At 43.7% G+C, this 26,507-nt stretch overlaps 1 protein-coding gene across 1 annotated transcript; it reads left to right on the top strand.

The window, feature by feature from the left end:
• On the top strand, positions 21,437-24,526 carry LOC104734098. Its single transcript, XM_019233727.1, has one exon. The coding sequence runs from the start codon at positions 21,437-21,439 to the stop codon at positions 24,524-24,526; it is 3,090 nt and encodes a 1,029-aa protein (XP_019089272.1).

Genomic DNA, 26,507 nt, shown 5'->3' on the forward strand with positions numbered 1-26,507 from the left:
CCAGCTGGGATGAGTGTGTTGTCGGAGTACCACGGTCGAGTAGGCCAGGAGTTCTTATACAAATGATGACGAGTTCTGAGGATGAAGCCAAGGTGCAATCGGTGGTAGCCGGTAAGTGAGTCAGTATGGAGGCTGTCGGTGGGACANGTAAGGAGCCAATAAAAACTCAAGGTTTAGGCCTATGACTAAAGGAAAGTCCAAAAGTCGAGAACAAATGACGCCTGGAGCGTGAGTCTATCGCCTAGAGGTGACCTTCTGTAGATCGGTCGAGGAGTGCGGGCCGTGGAGGCGGTTACACGGGAGTCCTTGGCTGATGGTTGTTCGAGATTTGAGGAAGAATCTATGTTGGTTGGTATTGCTAAATTCGAGGAGTTGGTAAGCTTGTCAGGGGAAGCGAGTCAAGAGGCTTAAATTAGCGGCTCACAAGGCGTTTGACACAGTGAATTGGAATATGCGGACGTATGGTACTTGTATATTTTATTACGATCGTATGGATGATTGATTGTGAACAATTGTTAAGTGGGAAGCTACTTTGTTCAGCTATCTTGATGAAGTTTCCTTATAAAAAAAAAATGAAAATAATAATAATAATAATAAAACAAGTTTCCAATTTGCCTCGTGTTTTGGTTGTGTGGTTCGGTCCGTGTTCCAGCTGGGATGAGTGTGTTGTCGGAGTACCACGGTCGAGTAGGCCAGGAGTTCTTATACAAATGATGACGAGTTCTGAGGATGAAGCCAAGGTGCAATCGGTGGTAGCCGGTAAGTGAGTCAGTATGGAGGCTGTCGGTGGGACAACAGGTTTTACTCAGGCCGGAGGTGATCTGTTTGCGGATTTGCTAACAAGGCAATTAGTGAGGATTGTTAACTGGTGGGCATGGATGGGATGACGTTATAGAGTAGGAATATGGGTGGACATGTATGACTTTGCAATGTCGTACTCGGATCACGGGAGATAAATTTGGGTCAGGAGATGCTTATTGACGTTAAGACTTGTTTGCTCTAAGGACATGTAGTCCTGAACAACTCATGAGGAGATGATTAGTTCTCCTGAGGGGATGAATTGTTCCCCTGATATCGAGATCTCGAGGATTGCGGTCTGAGAGTGAGACAGTATGACTCGAAGACGGTGGTCTGAGAGTGAGATCGGTATACCTCGAAGGTGTTGACCTTAGAGTAGTTGAGTTGGGAGCAAATATTGTCTAGGACGTGAATGTAAGCATAGTGACTAAATGTAGATCTTGAAGGTTGATGGTGGTTCAATCTCAAGACTTGTGTGTGGACCCGTTTGGTCAAGTTGTGGTGTGAACCATTGCGATGGTGGAAATGTATTGTAATTGGAAGTGCGATGTTGTCATATTCGAGGACGAATCATTTGTTAGAGGGAGAGAATTGTAACGCCCGTGTCCCAAAAATTAATATGTAAATGATTGGTAGGGAACTGAAGTTGAATCGATTTATTCTGGTTGGTTTAGGAGGAGTTGTTAATTAAACCAAGCTTAATTATATATGTGATCATATGGTTTAATTGAGTTTTGTTTATTAAACTAAAACTAAACCAGCCTAAACCAAAAGCCCTACTTTTACTCTTTTAATAAAAAAGGGAGCAACGAGCTTGGGGGCAGTTACGGACGATGAGAGTATACCCTAGGTGGACGTCGAAAGAGAAAGAGATGTAGGTGGAGAGAGTGGGATGTGGTCAACGTGTTGTTGTGATTCCGTGTAGGGTTGTGGTGACGATAGAGATGAAATGGGAGAGGGGTCGTGAGAGGAGTACGGGCCGAGGTGGTGTTGGCGTGAGAGGAAGAGGGGATCGAGATGTTATGTTGTTGGTGTTGGTTGCTTTGTTATCTCCGAGACTCTCGTTGTGTACACAACCTATGCTGTTGCCCGTAACGCCTTCACGGGAGAGCAACCGGTGTTGTCGAGAAGGTATCGCTAACCCTTAACTCTCGTTTCTGTTGTTGTGTTATGTGAGTCGCTGATTTGTGAGTTTGGTGGTCATGGGAAGAGGATCGTATTTTCTTGGTTGCGTGGATTTGTTTATTTGATTGATCTTTAGAATTGATTATTAAAGTGATTATGTAATCGTAAAAGAGAAAGTCTTTGTCACGATTGTTCGAGTTGTCACCACCATTGTTGTTGTGGTTGGCTCGTGTTTGTAATAGTCAGTGTATGTATTGGCTTACGTTGATCAATGTTTGGGTAAAGAGATAAAAGGCGTAGAGCCTTGTTTGGTGGTGATGTAAGGAGGAGAGGGGTGAGCCGTGCATATCAGTTTATGTATGCATGTACGCATCTCTTTCTCCATGGAGTTGTTTTTGTGTTCGTGTTGTCTTCCGACTCAAGAGGAGGAGAAGTAACGTGAGTCCTAGAGCAAAGGATGTGGTGCTGTGGATGGGTGTTGTTATCAAAAAGGAGAGAGGAACGCGGTGGAGTCATGACGGAGATGAGAGAGAGACGCGGCAGAGGTGGGGAAGCCTCTTGTGGGTCTGGATAGTCATGTTATGGCTGTGTGAAGTTTCTCTAGTGATGGGAGAACAGAGCAGAGTGAACAGAGCTGAAGAGGAGAAAGGAAGTGAAAGAAGATTGGAGTTAAAAGGCAGTGTGGAGTAGCCGTATTTGGAGGCTCGCTGGCGCCGGATCTTATATTGGATCGGAAAGCTGATTACACTGGAGTGTTCTCCATCAAGCCAAGAATCCATAGCATCTGAAATAGCTTCATTCGGAGTTGATCTAGAGGAGTTATCGGTACGTCCTTGTGCATTTAGGTAGATGGGATTAGGACTTACCCTTGGATGCTGGTGCAGATTTCAGATCAGGGAGGTCAAGAGGGATGGTCGTGGGGTGATTCAAGAGCTGCTAGAGAAGAGTGGCAAGACTCACCGGAGGATGAACAATTTGATGGTGAGGGAGAATGGCAAGAATCATTAGGAGGAGATCAAAACAATGTCAAAGAATCAATGGAGGATGATCAATATGATGTCAAAGACTGAATGGAGAATGATCAATATGATGTCGAAGACTCATTGAATGGTGATCGATATGATGCCAATGAGGAAAGGCGAGAATCGATGGAGAAAAACCCGTGTGATGGAGACCAAAGGCAGGAAACGTTGGAGAATGATCCGTTTGGCGATGGAGAACAAAGGGAAGGTGGCCCACATAATGTTGAGAGAGACAAAACCAAGAAAGAATGACGATCGAGCGACAGGAAGGTGGAGTTCCAAAAGAAGTAAGACGCGAGAATCCGTATACCGATCAGATCAAGATACAAGAGAGATAGAAAGGTTGGTGCTTTCAATGAAGGAGATTGGTGGTCTCCGCGGGATAATAATCTTGTTCGACAGCCACCAAGAGTTGATGAGAGTTGCCAAGAATTGCCGAGAGTTGTCGAGAGTTGCCGAGACTTGCCAAGAACGTCCGAGAAGAGTTGCCGAGAGTGCCGAGATGGATCGAGAATCACCAAGAGATGACCGACGATCAACCAAAAGACACTAACCGATCCCACAAGAAAATCTTCCTTCATCAAAAATCGACTAAGTCAAGAGAAGAAGTGGAGATTAATTTATTCAAGAAGGAGTTAGTGAAGTTAGTGGGATATTAAACAAATCAAGAAGAAGTGAGTGGAGTTAGTGGGATATTAAACAAATCAAGAAGAAGTTAGTGGGTTTAGTGGAGGATTAAAAAAATCAAATGAAGATAGTGGAATTTTAGTGGCCAAGTGTTAATGTTAAACACAACCAAGTGTTAACAACATGCATTAAGGAGAAGGATTAAGCCTCATGCATTGGTCAATTCCGCCGCCCAAACTCACACCAAACCACTATAAATAGGAGGCCTTAGTGTGTGTTAAGGGAGATTTTTGTTTCTCTTCCTAAAGTTAGAGTAAAAGAGAAAGATAGAGAGTTAGAAAGAGAGAGATCTAGGGAAAGAGCCAGAGAGAGAGAGTTCTTCCTTAGAGTCTTCCTTTCTGTGAATTTGTAGCTGCGTCTACTTAGAAGCTGTTCTCTTACTCGTCGCTAGCTAGGACTAGAAGCTGTTAGATCGATTCTTTCAAGCCACATCCAGGTGAGTTTCAATGCATGTGATATGGCACATGATAGGTGGGGTTTTGTTGTTTTTGCTTAGGATTTTTGTGTTAAATCTAGGCAAATTCGTTTGTTGAGTAGATTCATTTCTTTCCATCTAGATTAAATCTTAGATGGTTAAGTCTTGTTTTGCTTGTTTGCATGTTGGTGTGAGGTTGTGTCTAGCACTTAGTCTCTAGATTTTCAATCTAGTTTCTTTGTTGCTTGTTTGTGGCTGCATGATTGCTTGTGTGCATTGCATGTTAGATTTTAGCACTTAGTCTCTAGATTTTCATTCTAGTTTCTTTGTTGCTTGTTTGTGGCTGCATGATTGTTTGTGTGCATTGCATGTTGTTGTTTGTAGCTTGCATGTAGCTTGTGTGCTTTGAAGGTTTGTTTGGTTGTGTGTTGAGGTTGTGCAGGAGAAGACTTTCCCAAGGCCGTAATCAGGGCAGATTACAAAGACTCGGAGAGACGGGATTGCAGCCTATGGCCGAGTACTACACGACAGTGTAGGCGAGAGAACCTGTTGAGTGGGACTCGCATGTGATGTTCTATGCTCGCGTGCCTTTATGGCTGTGAGTATAGGTGTTCATGGGTATGGGGGAAGTAACGAAGTGAGGAAGCGATGAATTGGTGGAGTGAAGAAAGGGCCCTTAAAGATGAAGAAGAAGTTTTCAGCTTCCGCATGCATATACTTTGATAGTATACTTGTTGCTTGACTAACTCGCATATTATCTTGCTTGTTTTTCTCGCATTTGGTTTGCGTGTTGCATTTGAGTGCTGTATGTAGTTGTTGTGCTTAGGCTTGCATGTTGATAGCTTTGTTTTGCATGTTGATAGCTTAGCATTGCATGTTGTTAGCTTAGGCTTTCATATTTGCTTTGCTTGCATGATGTGTGTTGCTTGCTGGGGTTGGGGTTGGGTTTGGTTTCTTGTTAGTGTCCCGAACTCACTGAGTGTTAGCACTCAAGACTCCATATTTGTGTCGCAGGTAACCTTAGTGGAGAAAAGCCTTAGAGGGAGTGCAGGACGTTAGGCCAGCCGTTGTAGAATTGCATTGCCTTTGCAAGTCGTTTTTTTGTAAAGGTTAATTTGTCGTATTTTGGCCTTAGGCCTGGCGCCATTTTCGTATTAATGTTTTATGAACTTATTTTATGAAGTAAATAAAGTTGAAAGTTATTTTTTTATTTAAGTTGTGTTGCTTCGTTTAGTTCCAGCCTTGTCCGGGCCAACACAACGCACCAGGCCGCGAGGGTTGCAAAGCCTAAGTAGTCTCAGTTGTGGGAGGAATTGTGCTAGGAGGACCGGTCGGGAAGTCTGCAGCTTCCGTCCCTCGACTGGACCACCTCGGTGCAGTTCCCATAGTGGCATTCCGTGGCTGTCCGTTGGTCTGCGTGGTCATAGGACGGTTCGGGGGCGTTACAACGGTGGTATCAGAGCATGGTTATGATGCTTATGGAACACGCGTTTTCAAATGTTTTATCGAGTAAATGAGTCACAAAGGCAATTTTAGGAAACCGGTACGTCCTTGTGCATTTAGGTAGATGGGATTAGGATTATTTGTATATATATTGCAGTTCAAAATAGAATAGATGAAAAATACAAAAGTTTTATGCTATATATAAATGATAGAAATAATATTAGTTAATCTCTAATTTCAAAACGTTATAAAAAGTTTAGTATATATAAGTGGGGAATTTTTAAAAAATCTTATTATCAATAATAGCATATATCAAGATCATTTCAATTAGTTTACCCGTGGTAGCTGAGTTTTGTTTCCACAGTCGGATGATCCGTTACCTTGATCTTCCACATATTTTTGAAAGGTTTCAAATCACAAACACTGTTGAAAGAAGCAATGAGAAATTAAAAGATAGAGTGCTTCTAAAATGTGATTTTGTTTGTGTGGTGAACTGATGGTGGTTTTGATGGTGACTGGAAGAACATATATATAAGGGTAGTTATTTCCATTAGGGTTTAATTTTTTAACTTTTTTTAAACTTCACTTCCCTCCAATTAAGCAAATTAGAAAGAATATAACATAGTTGATTAGGTATTTGATTTCAGATTTTTTTGGGAGACATGATTACGCAAATCAAGTTAAGTGGTTTCTGTAAATATATTAATACCTTTTATATTTGTGTTATAGTTGATTTCAGATTATTTGACTCGATTCTAACCTTTTTACGCAAATCAAGGATTAAGTGTGGTGTATATGATTCTTTTCGGGTTAGAGTATCTCTGTTTTATATTTATCAATATGGTAAATTCATTTTGAAACTGAAATCACTTTTGTAGGAGCTAATCATAGTAACACGTCATATCTTGTAAACAACTATAATTATTGATAATCTTGTAAACAACTATAATCGAAGATATTCGTTTGATTCGTCAACTATAATTGCAGTGATCCAGTCATATGTTTTAGAAATATTAAATTTATTTCACTTGTAAGATTTATTTGCTCCTAAAATATAGAGCATTAAACAGATTACTAAGGTGATGAATATTCATACTAAAAACAAATAATTGCTATATTTTTGGTTTAAATATTAAATCTTTAATATTAATAGAGATCTAAATTCTGGTAAATTTTAGTAAATTCTGAACTATAAATCCTAGTAATTTTAAAGAACAGTTTTCTATTTACCATTAGTTGATTAAAACAGGCAAATAATCTGTTACGTAATGTATTGTGATCTTTGTTTGTTTCTTTCACAAAATCATTATGCTGAAATTTTAATATTTCGCAATATATGAATCATTAGAACCAAAAAACTATATTATTACGCAGATTTACATCATTATATATGGATTTTATGTTAACAAACCACTATATATGCGGTATAAAATATATGATTCATTTGACCCTAATAATTATATTATTTAAACCTGATCAGATATTAAATTTATGATTCATTAATCCATAAAAATGATATTATTAAACCCGATCAGGTATTTTTAGGGATGTAAATTATAAAAATTAATACAAAATACAGTGGCAGAAAGCTATAATTAAGTTGGTGTTTTGAGGATTGTTTCATAAAAAGTGTTATGAGCTCTGTAACGCTGACAAATCAGCTTTTTTTACAACTGTGCTTTTCTATTAATATATTGAGGATAATTTTCTAGTTATTTCATACTTACTAACAACCTAACAACATTTAAACCAAACAGCGGAAATAAACAATATTAAACCAACAATGATCTCAATAAAATGAATAATCAATATCAAAGATGTTTAAAAATCCTAATTCAACAATTCTGAAGCAAACAACATGAATCAAACAACCAGCAACCTAGACAACTGTTCTAGACAACCTTCGTGTGTATCAAACATTTGGTCTTTGCATGACGGTATGAGGTTACATATTACGACAAAATTGTTATATACTAACATATATTAAGATTTAGCCTGTGAATACCACAAGATTTTTTTTCTTTTATTTATCTATATAATTTTTATAATGTTACTAGGATTTCACCCGCGGTACACCGCGGGACTAAGTTATAAATTATTGTATTTTAAATAATAATTTTTAATTTATTTAATTTTCAAATTTTTAATTAATTAACTTTTTATCTAATTAATTTAGAATTTTGTTTAGAATTTTTTTCTTCTTCTTATGTTTTATAAAGTTTATAACCTAATCACATTAAATTTGTAATTAGATAAAATATAAAAGTGTAGATTTGTTTTGTTCTTTAAAATTAAACAGAGGTATATGCCTATATAGTATGGTAGTGTATATTTTTATATGTCTTTTTTTTTTGGAATATTAAGAATGTGTTATACTATGTGTAATATTTTGTAATGATTAAGTTTTTTTATTTTATTTTTAATAGATGTGATGTAATGTTGTATATATCATATTGTATTGACAGTAAAAAAGTTTTGTTTTGAATTGTGATTTTCTATAAATATTTTCATAAAAGTATCGTAATTTAAGGAAAGTAAGATTGTAACATCTGCGAACCAAAATCCCGGTTTAGGGATTGCATCGGTCGATGCATTAGGTGCATCGGTCGATGCATTAGGTGCATCGGTCGATGCATGTTAGGTTTTCCGCGGGACAAGTTTAAGTTAAACGCTGCGTTTTGGGGTTAGGAAAAACCCTTAACTCGAGTTTTTTCTCATTAGTCATGTTTAGCCGCTTTTGAGCCGCTTTTGAGAGAAAGAAAAGAGAAAGAAGGTATTCCTAAGTGTTCTTGAGTGTTCTTGAGGATTTTGTAGAGATCTGTAGCTGGGATCGTTATAGGAGCTTCCTGGAGGTGTTTTCTTACTTGTTTGAGGTTCAGAATCGTCTTGGCAAGGTAAGTGCATGACCATGGCTTATCTAAGCTGGAGATTCCTCTGATCTTGTTATGTGTTGTTTGGCTTGTTAGAATATTAATTGGGACGTTGGGAAGCTTTCTTGTGGCTTGGGATCGAGTTTTGTGGTTGTAGGAACAAAGATCCGACGAGAAGCTTCAAGGAAAAACGATGCTCGGCATGTGCATCGGTCAATGCACTTTGTGCGTCAGTCGATGCAAGTGCGAGGACAGTGCGTAAAACCTAGGGTTTTCGTGCTATGTCGAGCATGCGTCGGTTGATGCAGTGTGCATGTCGATCGAAAGTGTGCGTGTCGATCGATGCAAGTGTAACTTGCATCGGTCGATGCAAGCTTGTGTCGATCGACGCAACCCCCAACTGGTGTTGGTCGATGCATGCTTGGTGTCAGTCGACGCAGAGTCCTGGTTTGTTATTGTTGATTGTTGATTGTTGGTTGATGGTTAGAGATGTCTCTATTGCTTGTGTGTATAGCCCAGTAGATGGTAGGATTGCCTTACTGAGTGTTTATAAAATACTCATGCATTGCAATTTGTGTTTGTGGTGCAGGTAAAGGCAAAGTATGATCGTGGAATCAAGGCAATGGAGAGGAGGATGTTCTAGGGACTCGATTGGTTGTTGTCTGGCATTGCTAGGCTGCTAGAGTTGGGTCATTAGAACATTGTTATGTTGCTGGTTTTATGTTTCCTATTTTTTGGGTATTCGATAATTGTTATGTTTTACATATTGGTTATTTATTGGTTATTTATTGGATATTGCATGGTTTGTTTTCCGCTGATTGGTTTGCTTATGGTTAGGTGGCTAGTGGATATGGGACCACTAGTTATAGAGTATTTACTATTATTATTATTATTATTATTATTATTATTATTATATTTTTTTTTAATAAAAAAACGGGTCGTGTCGTTTCAGTTTGATATCAGAGCCCTTACAGTTCTAGATTTGGGTTCACTAGGCTTTGTGCTGTAGATGTTTGGGATTTACATGCTTTGATTGATTATGTGAGTTAGTCAATTGTTTGTGGCATGGAATCCTAGAACATCATTTTCGAGCCTACTGTGTGATTCCACGGTGAGTTTATGTTTCTGTGTATGTTATAATTGTTTGCTTAGTCTTCTGTTCATGGTACTGCAGATGGCTAGAGATGATGTTGTTGCTGGTCGTGGACGCGGTCATGGTTGTGGACACAGTCGTGGTCGTGGTAGGGGCAGAGGCCCAATAGTTAGTGATACTGTGGACCAGAGTGTGACAGTTGAGGGTATTGGAGAGTCGCAGGGTGTCCAGGAGGATTCCATAAGTGTGGCCGGAGGGAGCGGTATTGGTGCTCGAGAGGCCGGTGATGCTAGGGTCTCGGGAGTGGGAGTTCTAGTGGGTGGTGTCCCTGGAGTTGATTTTGCGGCTTTGCTAGCACAGGTGTTGGAGCGGTTGCCAGCAGTGGTACCGGCTCAGGCTCAGGTTATGCCACCAGTGGTGGCGGAGGAGCGGCAGCCAATCGCTGCGGATGTGGAAGGGCATAGTCGTTATTTTTCTATGCTCAAGGAGATGCGTGGCATCGATACTGCGCGGTTTTCGGGTGGTACAGATCCTACTGCTGTAGATGCGTGGAGGACGAGTGTGGAACGTAACTTCTAGACTCTGAGATGTCCTGAGGAGTTTTGGGTGGACATAGGGGTCCACAACTTGGTAGGTGATGCTCAGGTGTGGTGGATATCAATGGCTGCTTGGAGAGTGCAGAGGGAGATGTCTTCGGCTGACTTCGTGGAGCAGTTCAACCGCAAGTACTTTATGAGAGAGGCATTAGACCGGTTGGAGGTGCACTTCCTTCAGTTATCTCAGGGGACACGGTCAGTGCGGGAGTCGTGCTATGGAGTCTGAGGAGGCCTAGATCAAGATGACTTGAGGGTCCATTGTAGAGGACGGAGTTATGCTTCGCGTGTAGAGCTGGTTGAGACTGCAGTAGAGATTGAGGAGAATATCCGGGCACAAGCAGTGACGGTTAGTCCAACGGTGCAGCCTAGGTAGGCTCATAATCAGGGAGGTTCTAGCAAGGGCGGCAAGCCTGCATAGGGAACTAAGAGGAAGTGGGAGGCTATGCGAAGACCGAGTGGTGCAGGGTGCTTTGGTTGTGGGAGCATGGATCACAAGGTAGCTAGCTGTCCCTAGAGGAGTCCTCCGACGGCAGCGGTTCGTGTATGCTATCATTGCAGGGAGCCTGGGCACATCAGCCCTAAGTGTCCTAAGTTGCAGCAGATGGCAGTGGCAGCGGTGCAGCATGTGGTGCAGCATGTGGTGCAGCGTGGAGTGCAGCAGGTAGCACGGATTGAGCAGGCACCACGGGTGTACACGATGGTCGAGCCTGGCGGAACCAGTGCCAGAGCGATCTCAGGTATAATTTCTAGTACTTCAACTTTGTGAATTTCACTAGTTTCAGATTTATGCTTTCCTATGATAATGTTAGGTTCTCAACACATGAGGTTTGTGTAGGGACCTTGTTGGTGGGCAGGTTTAAGTCCCATGTTATGTTTGATTCTGGAGCTTCTCATAGCTTCATTACTCCGGAGTGTGCAGAGAGTGCGGATATCAGAGGAGATTCCGGGGAGCGTGCAGGAGTTGTCAGAGTTGCGGGGGGCACATTTCTGAGGGTCATTGGACAAGCTAGAGGAGTGGATATTCAGATCGCAGGAGAGTCGTGGCCAGCGGATTTGTTTATCAGTCCAGTGGAGTTGTATGATGTTAATCTCAGGATGGATTGGTTGCATCGGCATATGGTACATTTGGATTGCCATCAGGGTAGAGTGGAGTTTGAGCGTCCAAGAGGGAAGTTAGTTTTTCATTGTATTAGACCGACTTCGGGGAGTCTCGTGATCTCGGCCATTCAGGCTGAGAAGATGATAGAGAAGGGCCGTGAGGCTTATCTGGTACTATATCAATGCCAGAGTCAGTGGGGAAGTCTACGGTTAGCAGTATTCAGGTTGTGGAGGAGTTTGAGAATGTGTTCCAGTCGTTGTAGGGATTACCACCACCTCGGTCTGATCCTTTCACGATTGAACTGGAACCGGGAACGACACCATTATCAAAGGCTCCTTACAGAATGGCTCCAGCAGAGATGGCAGAGCTGAAGAAACAGCTAGAGGATTTGTTGAGCAAAGAATTCATCCATCCTAGTGTATCACCGTGGGGAGCGCCGGTGTTATTCGTTAAGAAGAAGGATGGGAGTTTCCACTTGTGTATTGACTATAGGTGATGCGACCCTGGGTAGCGATCGTACGGATGGACGGTTGTTCCGTGTACGGACGGACGATCGCTCGCACAGACGGACGGACGACGACCTAGCGATACGGAAAAACGGTAGGACGCGAGGTTTTAGTTGCGGAACGGTGAACGAACATCGGGCGAATAGCAGACTTGCAAGGAATGATAGAACGGAGGGACATGTCCGATAAGTATCTCGACTCGGCAGGTTCCGGTAGCGATGGAGCGGGAGATCGGCTCGGTAAGTAACTCGACCCAAACTGATCTCAAGGGATGGACGGTGGATTGATGTTGCGACACACGAGCTATGAAAGGACTCGTGATACGGCCAGACTTAAACGATTTGAACCCGGTTCAAAGCGTGTTAATGGTTTTCGTTTTCATGTGAGAACGAAGAGAGAAAGAACAACTTTTATATTTTTATTCAAGGTAGGCTAACTTTTACAAAGAGGTTCCAAGCCCTTAAATAGGCAAGCTAAGCAAGGGAACTCTTAACCCTAAAACAAACATGGCCAAACGCCAGCCTTACACATGGCCATAAAGCTAAAGACAGAAAAGACAAAGATAGAAGAAATCCAACGGTTCAAAAAATATTCAAACAAAGGTAAAAGAAGGAAGGATAGGATTGCCATGTCACTTGGAGAGGCAATGCGTTAGAATTCACGGCCTCATTAAAACCTTCTCGGTAAACCCATTGGGACAAACCTGAGTGAGGAAAAAGAGTACCATGCCTCGTAATGTCTTAATGTCTTCACCCTTGGGTAATGGTGAAGACTGTCCGAACAACCTCGGATTGCTGGGACAGGCTGTTCGGTCGTGGTCCTTGTCCGGCTGGATCATGGTCTTGGAGGAACCATTCGGTGAACATGTTGCACTTGATCCAGAGGTTCCTCTTAGCACTCTTGCTCCTTGTCGTGGCTCCTGGAACAATCCGTGGTACTTGGGCAGCTTTCCTGGTCCCTTGTCCTGAACTGGCCTCGAACGTGTCCGCATGCGCGTCCGTGTCCGCGTCTATGTCCGCGTATGTGTCCGGTCCGGTTGGCCAGGTCGCATCATCCCCTCCCTCTTGAGAAGGTTTTGTCCCCAAAACATCTTTGTCCTCACCTGGTAGTTCGAGTCGGTAGACGTTGTCATTGATCCGTTCGGTGATTCGAAAAAGTCCATCCCCGCGTGAACTTAGCTTGTTCTTCCTTTGTTGCGGGAAACAGTCTGGCCTAAGATGTTGCCACACCCAATCGCCTGGTTTGAAAATCATCACCTTGCGTCCGTGGTTGGCCTTGCGGGTATACATTCGGTCCGCCTTTCCAAGTTGGCTCGAACCTCGGCATGTAACTTCTTGACCAGCTCAGATTTGGCGATACCATCTTGACACTCAGTTTCACCTGGTGGTAGGGGCAGCAAGTGTAGAGGCGTCAAGGGCTTGAATCCATACGTCACTTCAAATGGGGACTTCTTGGTGGCTGAATGCACAGACTGGTTGTACGCGAACTTGATGAGTGGTAGCAATTCCAGCCATGTTCCCGTGTTGCTAGCGATGGTTGTGCGGAGAAGTGCACCAAGCGTTCTGTTCAGCACTTCGGTTTAGCCATTGGTCTGAGGATGACAAGGCGTTGAATAGAGTAGCCTGGTTCCAGTTTTCTCCAAAGGGTCCACCAAAAATGTCCGAGAAAACGCGGGTCTCGGTCGGACACAATGCTCCATGGAAGACCGTGTAGACGCACTACTTCTTGGAAGAATAGATTGGCGATGGCCATGGCATCATTAACCTTATTGCACGGAATAAAGTGGGCCATTTTTGAGAATCGATCGACCACAACAAAAATGGAGTCCTTCTTGTCTTTAACCAGCAAGCCAAGAACGAAATCCATCGATAGATCAACCCAAGGACTTTCCGGTACTGGTAGCGGTTTGTAGAGACCATAGGGCCGTGTAGTGGACTTGGCTGCACGATAAATGACACATCGACCACAGAACCGTTCCACCATACTCTTCATCTTTGGCCAATAGAAATGTGTCTTTAGAACCTCCAAGGTCTTTGCTACTCCAAAGTGTCCGGTTAACCCTCCTCTATGGGCTTCATGCAGTAATAGTTTGCGGATCGATCCCGCCGGTATACACAAGCGTCTATCCTTGAAAAGGAATCCCTCATGAATGAAGAACCGTTGGTAGATGCCTTTCACGTGTTCACGAAAACACTCCTCAATCTCGGGATTAGTCGCATAGGCTTCCTTGATCCATCCGAAGCCTAATACCCTTGCCTCCATGGTGGTGATGAGCTAGTGTCGCCTTGAGAGTGCATCGGCTACCACATTGTCTTTCCCCTTCTTGTACTTGTTCACATATGGAAAGGACTCGATAAACTCCAACCACTTGGTGTGTCGTCTTTTGAGATTGGTCTGTCCGCGAAGATACTTCAACGTTTCATGGTCGGTGTGAATCACAAATTCCCGGGCTACATGGCTTGGACCAACGAGTAGAGCTCCTTATCGTAGGTGGGATAATTGAGACTTGGTCCATGCAGTTTTTCGCTGAAATAGGCCACTAGATGGCCACCTTGCGTCAGAACGGCTCTGATACCTACACCAGAGGCATCACACTCCACTTCGAACATCTTGTTGAAATCGGGTAGGTACAAAAGTAGTGCTTGGGTCAGATGGTTCTTGAGCTCTCGAAAGGATGCTTCATGTGCGGGTCCCCACTTGAACTCCTCATTCTTCTTGGTCACGGCCATGAGAGGTGTGGCTATGGTACTGAAATCCTTTACGAACCGCCAGTAAAAACTGGCTAACCCCTGGAAACTCCGAACTTGGCTGACACTGGTTGGGGTTGGCCACTCCTCAATAGCCTTGATCTTCTCATGGTCCACTTTAACTCCCTATGAACTCACCACGAACCCTAAAAAGACAAGTTCAGCTCCAAACACACACTTCTTAAGGTTAGCATCAAGTTTCTCTTCCCTAAGCGTTTTCAAGACATGTTCAAGGTGAATAAGGTGGTCTTCTAGGCTTTGACTATACACAAAGATATCATCAAAATAGACTACCACAAATTTATTGATATAAGCGTGAAGAACATGATTCATGAGTCGCATAAAGGTAGAAGGTGCATTGGATAGACCGAATGGCATTACTAACCATTTGTACAAACCTTGCTTGGTTTTAAAGGCGGTGTTCCACTCATCTCCCTCTTTCATCCTCACTTGATGATAGCCACTTTTAAGGTCTATCTTGGAGAAGATGGTGGAACCGCTCAACTCATCAAGCATATTGTCGAGGCGTGGAATCGGGTGCCGGTATTTGACGGTAATGTTGTTCACGGCTTGGCAATCTACGCACATCCTCCATGTACCGTCTTTCTTTGGAACCAGCAAGAAAGGCACTGCGCATGGGCTGAGACTCTCCCGGACGTATCCTTGTCTCATCAGGTCGCCCACTTGTCGTTCTAACTCGTTGGCCTTGGTAGGGTTGACTCAGTATGCTGTTATGTTCGGTAATTGAGCTCCTGGTATAAGGTCGATTTGGTGTTCGATGCCGCATACTGGTTGAAGGCCGTGTGGTAGTTCTTCGGGGTATACATCCTGGAACGTCTTTAAGAGGGCCTTGATCTCACCCGGTACGTGATCCCCATCGTTTCCTACGGTCAAAACATCTTTGAACACCATCAATAACACTTTGACAAGTGGAGTCACTAAGTGATCTCCTAATATCATTGGCACTTATCATGAAATTCATTTTAGAGTCCGGATCCTTAACCAGTTTAGATTGCATTTCAATCACTTGAGTTGGTGATAATGATTTTAAACAAATGCGTTTACTATCATGAACGAACGTATACTGGTTAGTATGACCACAATGAGATGTCTGTTTATCAAACTGTCATGGACGCCCCAAAAGGAGGTGGCTAGCTTGCATAGGGACAACATCACATAAGACTTGGTCTTTATATGGACCAACACTAAAAGGGACCGTGACCTGTTGCAATACTTGGATCACGGCCTTGTCATTCAACCACTTAAGCTTATAAGGTTTGGGGTGGTTTGTGGTTGGGAGGGATAATTTATTGACCATATAAGAGCTTGCAACATTAGTGCATGAACCTCCATCAATGATCAAGCCACAAACTTTCCCACTATCGCGTGTGGAAAATGTTGTCCCTTTGGTTCGTGTCATCTAAGGCATGATTGGTGCTAAGCATTCGCCTGATCATGAGCATCTCTCCGACATCAGGTTCGGCAATGGCTTCCTCTAGCTCAACCGGTTCCGCGTATAGTGTCCTCTTCCTTGACACTTGAAACAAACAATGTTGCGGCTCCTTGCTTCGTTAGGAACTGGTCGTGGATCAGTATGCACATCCTTGGCCGGTTCCTTTGATTTGAATCGACTGTCGATCCGGGCTGACTTATACTTGTCTCGATTGGTGTTAGAAGGGGATGCGTTTGGTGACCAACTTGGAAGTCCTTGGTTTCGTGTGCGACTAAGGCTTGCGGCCTTCCTCTTGATTTGTTGTTCTACTTGGATGGCCAAGTGTAACAACTCGTCGAACCCATCATATGAGAGTCTCTCAACCTTTTGCATGATCCGATCTTGCAAACCATCTAAGAACTGAGCCATAAGAGCTTCCTCGGTTTCGTCAATCTGGAGTCGATTTCGCAGATGTTCGAACTCCTCCTAATACTCCTCCACGCTCTTGGTGCTTTGACTAAGTCTCCTGAATCGGCATTGCAACTCCCGGCTGTAATGAGGAGGAATGTATTGGCGACGCATTGTAGCTTTCATGGCGTCCCAAGTGGGAATGGACCGTTCATGGTTTCGCCTTCGGTCGGCTACGTCTTGTTCCCAACGGACCAGAGGCATGCCGCGACATAAGTGACTTGCCTCTGGTCCGTGTAATGATAACATGAGAATACATGGTCCATGCGGCCTTCACAGTCGAGATATGCTTCGGGATCAACCTTGCCAGTAAAGGTAGGAACCGTGAGCTTATGCGCAGGTTCAAGCTGATTGAAGTCATGTTCTTCCTCGGTCGCATCTCCCATGTCATGTCCGTGGTTCATTGTCCTATTATGGATGGGACGTAAGAGGGCGGCAGGCGGTGGCCTACCAAGCTCCATTCATTGGAGGCATTCGCCTAGCTGGGCGATTTGGGCTCGGAAATCGGTCAGAACAGCTTCGATCTTCGGTGGTTGTTGCAAATCTTCAGGCAACGAATGTTCCGCCATTTCTTGGTCAGTGTCCGTATGATCGGCGGTTGTATGGACGGCGGCAGCCGGTTGTACGTACGGTGGCCTCCGGTTGGGATGTCCGGAAAAGTGGTACCAACAATAGTCGGTCGCTGGAAAAGGTGGTCGTACGGCCGATGGTCGGTGTATGGACGGCGAGGGCGATCGGTCGGATACAGAGATTGATGACCGCGGTGCATCCGGCTCTCGGTCCACTGTTGCTTCTTGACCTTGGCACGTGTGCTACGTCAGTCGGACCACTCGTGCACACCTGTCCACAAAATCACGCGTTTTGCTTTAGTGTAGCGAATATTCCAAATGCAAAATGGATATTCAATGATTGAACAAAAGCAAAAGCAACCTACAAAACGATAAAAGGAAAGAATTTTTACGCGAAACGGTTAACGTAGGACTGACACGCGTCTAAGGACCACCACAAACAAGGAAAACAAGATAAAGCAAAGAAATTTAACGATCTACACCCTAAAACAACCACAACAAAAGCAACACAAGCCAAGAAAGATCTAGCTAAACAAACGAAGAACAACAAGAACAACGAGAACGAGCAAGAACAAGCTAGAACAAAAGGAAACTCACAACCTAGAGCACAAGGAAAGCAAAAAGATGACAAAGGATGCACGAAAATAGAAGTAAAGGAAAGATACAACCTTGTAGGGATCCTTTAGCTCTGATACCAAAATGATGCGACCCTGGGTAGCGATCGTACGGATGGACGGTTGTTCGCACAGACGGATGGACAACGGCCTAGCGATACGGAAAAATGGTAGGACACGAGGTTTTAGTTGCAGAACGGTGAACAGTCGTCGGGCGAACAGCGGTCTTCCAAGGAACGATAGAACGGAGGGACCTGTCTGATAAGTAACTCGACTCGGCAGGTTCCGGTAGCAATGGAGCGGGAGATTGGCTCGGTAAGTAACTTGACCTGAACTGATCTTAAGGGATGGATGGTGGATTGATGTAGCGACACACGATCTATGAAAGGACTCGTGATACGGCCCGACTTAAATGATTTGAACCCCGTTCAAAGCGTGTTAAGGGTTTTCGTTTTCATGTGAGAACGAAGAGAGAAAGAACAACTTTTATATTATTATTCAAGGTAGGCTAACTTTTACAAAGAGGTTCCATGCCCTTAAATAAGCAAGCTAAGCAAGTGAACTCTTAACCCTAAAACAAACGTGGCCAAACGCCAGCCTTACACATGGCCATAAAGCTAAAAACAGAAAAGACAAAGATAAAGGAAATCTAACGGTTCGAAAAATATTCAAACAAAGGTAAAGGAAGGAAGGATAGGATTGCCACGTCACTTGGGCGGGCAATGCGTTAGAGTTCATGGCCTCATTTAAAACTTCTTGTTAAACCCATTGGGACAAACCCGAGTGAAAAAAAAAGTACCATGCCTCGTAACGTCTTAATGTCTTCACCCTTGGCTAAAGGTGAAGACTGTCCGAACTACCTCGGATTGCTGGGACGGGCTGGTCGGTTGTGGTCCTTGTCTGGCTGGATCATGGTCTTGGAGGAACTATTCGTTGAACAGGTTGTACTTGATCCGGAGGTTCCTCTTAGCACTCTTGCTCCTTGTCGTGGCTCCTGGAGCGATCCGTGGTACTTGGGCAGCTTTCCTGATCCCTTGTCCCAAACTGGCCTCAAACGTATCTGCATGAGCGTCTGTGTCTGCGTCCGTGTCCGCGTATGTGTCCGGTCCAGTTGGCCAGGTTGCATCTATAGGGGTATGAACCGGGTCACTGTGAAGAACAAGTACCCTCTTCCTAGGATCGATGAGTTGTTGGATCAGTTGAGAGGTGCTACTTGGTTCTCCAAGATAGATATGGCGTCGGGTTATCATCATATACCGATAGATGAGGCAGATGTGAGGAAGACTGCGTTTAGGACGAGGTATGGGCATTATGAATTTGTGGTGATGCCTTTGGGTTGACTAACGCACCAGCAGCGCTTATGAGGTTTATGGACAGCGTGTTTCCGAAGTTTATGGACGTGTCTGTCATTATCTTCATCGACGAATCCTGGTATTTTCTAAGAGTTATGAGGAGCACGCAGTGCATTTGAGAGCGGTTCTGGAGAAGTTGCAGGAGCAGAAGTTGCGGGAGCAGAAGTTGTTTGCCAAGTTGAGGAAGTGCAGTTTTTGGCAGCGTGAGATGGGTTTTCTTGGTCACATTGTTTCTGTAGAGGGAGTTTCTATAGATCCGGAGAAGATTCAGGCTATCAGGGATTGACCTAGACCACAAAATGCCACATAGATAAGGAATTTCCTAGGTTTGGCAGGTTACTACAGGAGGTTTGTGCAGGGCTTTGCAAGTAAGGCACGTCTGATGACTAAGTTGATAGGGAAGGATGTTCCTTTTGTTTGGTCACAGGAGTGCGAAGAGGGCTTTGCAAGCCTGAAGGACATGTTGACTACTACGCCAGTGTTTGCTTTGCCTGAGCAGGGAGAACCCTATGTGGTTTATACAGATGCATCCTGAGCTGGTTTGGGGTGTGTGTTGATGCAGCATGGGAAGGTGATTGCCTACGCTTCGCGATAGTTGCAGAAGCATGAGGACAACTATCCTAATCATGATTTGGAGATGGCTGCTGTAGTTTTTGCGCTGAAGATTTGGAGATCTTATCTTTATGGTGCAAAAGTACATGTGTTTATAGATCATAAGAGCCTGAAGTATATATTTACTCAGCCTGAGCTGAACTTGTGGCAGAGGCGGTGGATGGAGCTGGTGGCGGATTATAATTTGCAGATAGCCTATCACCCTGTTAAGGCTAACTTGGTTGCAGATGCTCTGAGTTGGAATAGGGTAGCTTCGGCTCAGGAGCAGGAGATGGAGTATCTGGTATGAGAGATCAGTGCATTGAGGTTATGTGCGGTTTCTCAGGAGCCGTTGGGGTTGGAGGTGGTTGATAGAGCAGACCTTTTGAAGAGAGTGCGGTTGGCTCAGGAGAGGTATTTGGGGCTGGTGAATGCCTCTAAGGATGTTGATTCAGAGTACCAGGTCTCAGCTAATGGTACTATTTTGGCACATGGGCGGATTTGTGTGCCCAAGGGTGAGGAGTTGAGGCAGGAGATTCTGAGGAAGGCTCATGCAAGTAAGTTTTCTATTCATCTAGGAGCGACTAAGATGTACCGTGACCTCAAGAGGTACTATCACTGGGTCGGGATGAAGAAAGATGTAGCTAGTTGGGTCGTGAGGTGCTATGTGTGTCAGCTAGTGAAGGCAGAGCATCATGATGAGACCATGGACAGCTCCACTCAACCACACGAACTTGAGGAGCAGCTTGAACCAGAGGAAGCACCGGAGGAGCAGCTTGAACCAGAGGAAGCACCCGAGGAGCAGCTTGTACCAGCGGAAGCAGCGGAGGAAGCACTAATCGTTTGGCGGGTCCTATAACAAGGTCACGGTCCAAGAGGTTCAACCAATCAATCCAAGGTCTACTCAAGGAGCTGGACAAGAAGCTAGAAGACGTGACTCAAACCACTTGGACGTTGCTCACAGCTCAAGGTGCTCGGTAAAGGGTAAAATGTTGCTTTGGTGCTCTTTTTCCCTTGGTCAAGTTTTGTCCCATTGGGTTTTCTTGACAAGGTTTTTAATGAGGCCTAAGTAACATTTTCAAGCCCCCTTTACCAGCCCAAGTCGTGGTCCAAGGTTCCCCACAAAGGCCTTGGCCCATTTTCTATTTCTTTCTCATTCAAACTTTGCATTTATTGCTTTTGTAATTTCGTAGACATCTTGCATAAGCTTGAACTTGAACTTGCAAGGTTGTCTAGGGTTTTCTCTCCTCTATCTCGTCCTCCCCTTCTCCTATTTAAAGACCATGTATCTCTCTTTTGTTTCTCATCAAACATTTTAATCAAAAAACCTTTCTTTTACTTGTTTGATCTGAGAAGTGTGTAATATCTTCTCAACTTGTTTTCTTCTTAGTGTGTAATATCTAAGTTGAACTCGAGCCTGAAGTCTAAGAGATTTTCATCTCTCTTGGAAGTTCACTTCAATCCCCCTTTCTATCCGCTGCATCATTTCACCATTCCATCTCTTTCAATCCGCTGCATAATCAACCCCCTTCACCTTCCATTTGTCTGATCTATTGCATCTTCGGTCTCTTGATCTTCATCAGTCCGATCCATCCCCTTCAAAACCTTGCAAGTGTGTTCTTGGGAGCAGATTTCTCTCCAGGAGTCTATCATGTGGTATCAGAGCAACCGCTCTGCAATCAGGTTTTGAATTCCAATCGTCACTTTTCTTTTATTTTCAGATCTGTCGTTCATCTTGCGAGATTATTATAAAATGTTTTACTCGTTCAAAAATTATAAACTCAACTGTTTTAGAAGCAGGAACGAGTCTAGTATTTTTTAAAAATTGATTTGAGAGTTTTTGGATTCGTTTTCATAATTTTCCCAGATCTGTTTTCATTTACGTGTTTTTAGAACTATTTACTGGTGGATCTTTGTTTTTCTTTTCAGGTACCATGGTGACATCAGAAGAGGAAGAGTCATCTACATCTAGTCTTGAAAGGAAGATCCTTAAGTCAGTCACCGCATCTATGACAACCATGCTTGATGCTAGACTTGGCGCTCTACACTTGAATCAACCAAACCCGGAAGCAAATCAGCGTCAAAGGCAGAACCAGGAGGAACCAAGGCAAGACGACGAAACCAGGCAGTACTATAGCCACGGTTCTTCACACAGCAGTCAGCGGAGGCGTCGACGTGAACGTCCAGTACCAAGAGATCCGTTAGGAGGTCTTAAGTGCAAGATCCCAGCCTTTCACGGAAGCAGCAACCCGGATACCTACTTAGAGTGGGAACAGAAAATCGAGTTAGTGTTTGTTTGTCAAGAGGTCACCGAGGTCAACAAAGTTAAACTTGCCGGAACCAAGTTCTACACCTATGCTCTAAGTTGGTGGGATCAGCTTGTTACCAGCCGCAGACGTACCGGAGACATGCCGATCGATACATGGAACCAGCTGAAAACCGTCATGCGAAGGAGATTTGTGCCGAGTTATTATCACCGCGATCTTCATCAACGTTTGAGGAACTTAGTTAAAGGAAGCAAGACTGTCGAAGAGTATTTCAAGGAAATGGAAACCCTATTGCTAAGAGCTGATGTTCATGAAGATGGAGAAACTATGATGTCGCGATTCATGGGAGGTCTCAACCGCGAAATCCAAGACCGTCTAGAAACCCAGCACTATGTGGAAATTGAGGAGATGCTTCACAAAGCAGTCATGTTCGAACAGCAAATCAAGAGGAAGAACTCTCGATCCAGCTACAGCACCGCTAAGACCAGCTACAGCTCAGGTAAGTCAAGTTATCAAAAGGAGGACAAGCCCGGCTACCGGAAGGACTACAAGCCATTCGTCAAGCCAAAGCCATTTGAGTCAGACCCGAAAGGTAAGGGTAAGGAAGTGATCACGAGGACAAGGGATATTCGTTGCTTTAAGTGTCAAGGACTTGGGCATTACGCAAGCGAATGTGTCAACAAAAGGATCATGGTTCTTAAAGATAATGGCGAGGTAGAGTCTGAAGAAGAGCGTTCGGAAAACGACTCTGTGGAAGAGGGTTTTGAAGCCCCAGCTAAAGGAGAGCTGCTTGTTGCTAGGAGATCGTTGAGTGTTCTAACCAAATCAGAGGAGCAAGCACAAAGGAAAAACTTGTTCCACACGCGATGTATTGTCAAAGACAAGGTATGTAGCTTGATTATTGATGGTGGAAGTTGTACTAACGTTGCAAGCAGGACTATGGTGGAAAAGCTTGGCTTAGAAGTGCTCAAACATCCAAAACCATATGCGCTTCAATGGCTCAACGAAAAAGGTGAGATGTCCGTTAAGGAGCAAGTCAAGGTGCCGCTTTCTATTGGTAAGTATCAGGACGAAATCATGTGTGACATACTTCCGATGGACGCTAGCCACATTCTTCTTGGACGTCCATGGCAATCAGACCGACAAGTTCACCATGATGGCTTCACCAACCGACACACCTTTGAACACAATGGCCGCAAGACGACTCTCATTCCCATGACGCCGCATGAGGTCTATCTAGATCAGCTTAGCATGAAACAACGAACCGCCAAACAAACTGAACCAACCGATAACAAGGGTAAGAGCAAGGTAAGTCATAATAGTTTGCTATTTGTTTATAAAGAAACTCTTGCTTGTTCTACTAACCCCGAACCGGTGCTACCGAGTAAAGTTGAGTTGGTTTTGCAAGAATATAATGATGTGTTTCCGGAGGATAATCCCATTGGTCTGCCACCAATCCGAGGGATCGAGCATCAAATCGACTTTGTGCCGGGAGCCGCTTTACCAAACCGACCAGCTTACCGCACCAACCCAACCGAAACCAAGGAGCTTGAAAGACAAGTGAACGAGCTGATGGACAAAGGACATATTCGAGAAAGCATGAGTCCATGTGCCGTTCCAGTGTTGCTAGTACCTAAGAAAGATGGGAGTTGGCGAATGTGCGTGGACTGCCGAGCCATCAACAACATAACGGTTAAGTATCGCCATCCTATCCCTAGATTAGATGATATGCTTGATGAATTGCATGGCTCTAGCATCTTTTCTAAGATTGATCTTAAAAGTGGATATCATCAAATCCGTATGAAAGAAGGTGATGAGTGGAAAATGGCTTTTAAAACCAAACAAGGATTATATGAATGGTTAGTCATGCCGTTTGGGTTAACTAATGCGCCTAGCACTTTCATGAGATTGATGAATCATGTCCTTAGGAAGCATATTGGTGTATTTGTTGTGGTCTATTTTGATGACATTTTGGTTTATAGCAAGAACTTAGAAGATCATGTCATGCATCTTAGACTTGTTTTGGATTTGCTTCGCAAGGAAAAGCTTTATGCGAACTATAAGAAGTGCACCTTTTGCACAGATAATCTTGTTTTCCTAGGCTTTGTTGTGAGTGCAGATGGAATCAAGGTTGATGAGGAGAAAGTCAAGGCAATCAGAGATTGGCCGAGTCCTACCAATGTGAGCGAGGTGAGGAGTTTTCATGGCCTAGCAGGGTTCTACCGACGGTTTGTCAAGGACTTCAGCACTATTGCCGCACCGCTTACGGAAGTCATCAAAAAGGACGTTGCTTTCAAATGGGAAGCTGCACAGGAAAATGCCTTCCAGGCCTTGAAAGAGAAGCTTACTAATTCCCCTGTTTTAATTCTTCCAAATTTTATGAAAACTTTTGAGATTGAGTGTGATGCCTCAGGGATAGGTATTGGAGCTGTTTTGATGCAGGATCATAAGCCCATAGCTTTCTTCAGTGAGAAACTTGGAGGAGCTACACTCAATTATCCGACCTACGACAAAGAGCTTTACGCTTTGGTCCGAGCCCTACAAACGTGGCAACACTATCTCTGGCCGAAGGAGTTTGTCATTCATACTGACCACGAGTCTCTTAAGCACCTCAAGGGTCAACAAAAGCTCAACAAACGTCATGCGCGGTGGGTCGAATTCATAGAAACTTTCCCATATGTGATCAAGTACAAAAAAGGTAAGGATAATGTCGTTGCCGACGCATTATCTCGGAGGTATGTTTTGCTTACTTCTTTGGATGCAAGATTGCTAGGTTTTGAGCAGATAAAAGATTTGTATGCCAATGATTTGGATTTTAGCAAAATATTTTAATCTTGTGAGAAGTTTGCTTTTGGAAAGTATTATCGGCATGAGGGTTATTTGTTCTTTGAAAATAAACTTTGTGTACCTCACTCTTCTTTGAGAGAATTGAGGGAAGCACATGGAGGTGGTTTAATGGGTCACTTTGGAGTTGCTAAGACTTATAAGGTAATGCAAGAACATTTCCACTGGCCGTACATGAAACGAGATGTTGAACGACTTTGCGAACGGTGTGCGACTTGTAAACAAGCTAAGGCTAAGGTTCAATCCCACGGTTTGTATACCCCTTTACCTATTCCTTTGCATCCTTGGACTGATATATCTATGGATTTTGTGGTTGGGTTGCCTAGACTAGGGCAGGTAAGGATTCTATTTTTGTGGTGGTCGATCGCTTTTCTAAAATGGCGCATTTTATTCCTTGTCATAAAACTGATGATGCATCTCATGTTGCTAGCTTGTTCTTTAGGGAAGTTGTTCGATTGCATGGCATACCTAAGACTATAGTTTCTGACCGTGATACTAAGTTCCTTAGTTATTTTTGGAAAACTTTGTGGTCTAAGTTAGGAACTAGATTGCTTTTCTCTACTACATGTCATCCGCAAACAGATGGGCAAACTGAGGTTGTGAATCGAACTTTGTCTACTTTGTTGCGTGTGCTTATCAAAAAGAACCTTAAGACTTGGGAGGATTGCTTGCCGCATGTAGAATTTGCTTATAAACATTCTATGCATTCCGCGACTAAGTTCTCTCCATTTGAAATTGTTTATGGGTTCAACCCCACTTCTCCTTTGGATCTAATGCCTTTACCTTTGAGTGTGAGAACAAGTCTTGATGGCAAGAAAAAGGCCGATTTAGTTCAACAAGTTCACAAAAAGGCTATGGAGAATCTGGAGGCCCGGACGAAGCTGTATGAGAAGTATGGGAACAAAGGGCGTAGAGAAGTCATCTTCAATGAGGGTGATCAAGTGTGGGTTCATCTTCGGAAGGAGCGTTTCCCGGAGGAGCGAGCATCCAAGCTAATGCCGAGGATTGATGGACCATTCACAGTGCTCAAAAGAATCAACAACAATGCCTACCAACTCGACCTCCAAGGTAAGTACAAAGTTAGTGGCAGTTTCAACGTTTCTGATCTTCTTCCTTATTGTGCAGATAATTCGGATTTGAGGTCAAATCCTTTTCAAGTGGGAGAGGATGATGAGACCATGGACAGCTCCACTCAACCACACGAACTTGAGGAGCAGCTTGAACCAGAGGAAGCACCGGAGGAGCAGCTTGAACCAGAGGAAGCACCGGAGGAGCAGCTTGTACCAGCGGAAGCAGTGGAGGAAGCACTAATCGTTCCGGCGGGTCCTATAACAAGGTCACGGTCCAAGAGGTTCAACCAATCAATCCAAGGTCTACTCATGGAGCTGGACAAGAAGCTAGAAGACGTGACTCAAAACACTTGGACGTTGCTCACAGCTCAAGGTGCTCGCTAAAGGGTAAAATGTTGCTTTGGTGCTCTTTTTCTCTTGGTCAAGTTTTGTCCCACTGGGTTTTCTTGACAAGGTTTTTAATGAAACCTAAGTAACATTTTCAAGCCCTCTTTACCAGCCCAAGTCGTGGTCCAAGGTTCCCCACAAAGGCCTTGGCCCATTTTCTATCTCTTTCTCATTCAAACTTTGCATTTATTGCTTTGTAATTTCCTAGACATCTTGCATGAGCTTTAACTTGAACTTGCAAGGTTGTCTAGGGTTTTCTATCCTCTATCTCGTCCTCCCCTTCTCCTATTTAAAGACCATGTATCTCTCTTTTGTTTCTCATCAAACATTTTAATCAAAAAACCTTTCTTTTACTTGTTTGATCTGAGAAGTGTGTAATATCTTCTCAACTTGTTTTCTTCTTAGTGTGTAATATCTAAGTTGAACTCGAGCCTGAAGTCTAAGAGATTTTCATCTCTCTTGGAAGTTCACTTCAATCCCCCTTTCTATCCGCTGCATCATTTCACCATTCC

The sequence above is a fragment of the Camelina sativa genome, chromosome 12 (genome assembly GCF_000633955.1).
Source record: "Camelina sativa cultivar DH55 chromosome 12, Cs, whole genome shotgun sequence".
Taxonomy (NCBI): Eukaryota; Viridiplantae; Streptophyta; class Magnoliopsida; order Brassicales; family Brassicaceae; genus Camelina; species Camelina sativa.

What these genes read in the sequence shown, in the direction of transcription:
- LOC104734098 (XM_019233727.1), top strand. Translation starts at nt 21,437, where the DNA reads ATGACAACCATGCTTGATGCTAGACTTGGCGCTCTACACTTGAATCAA.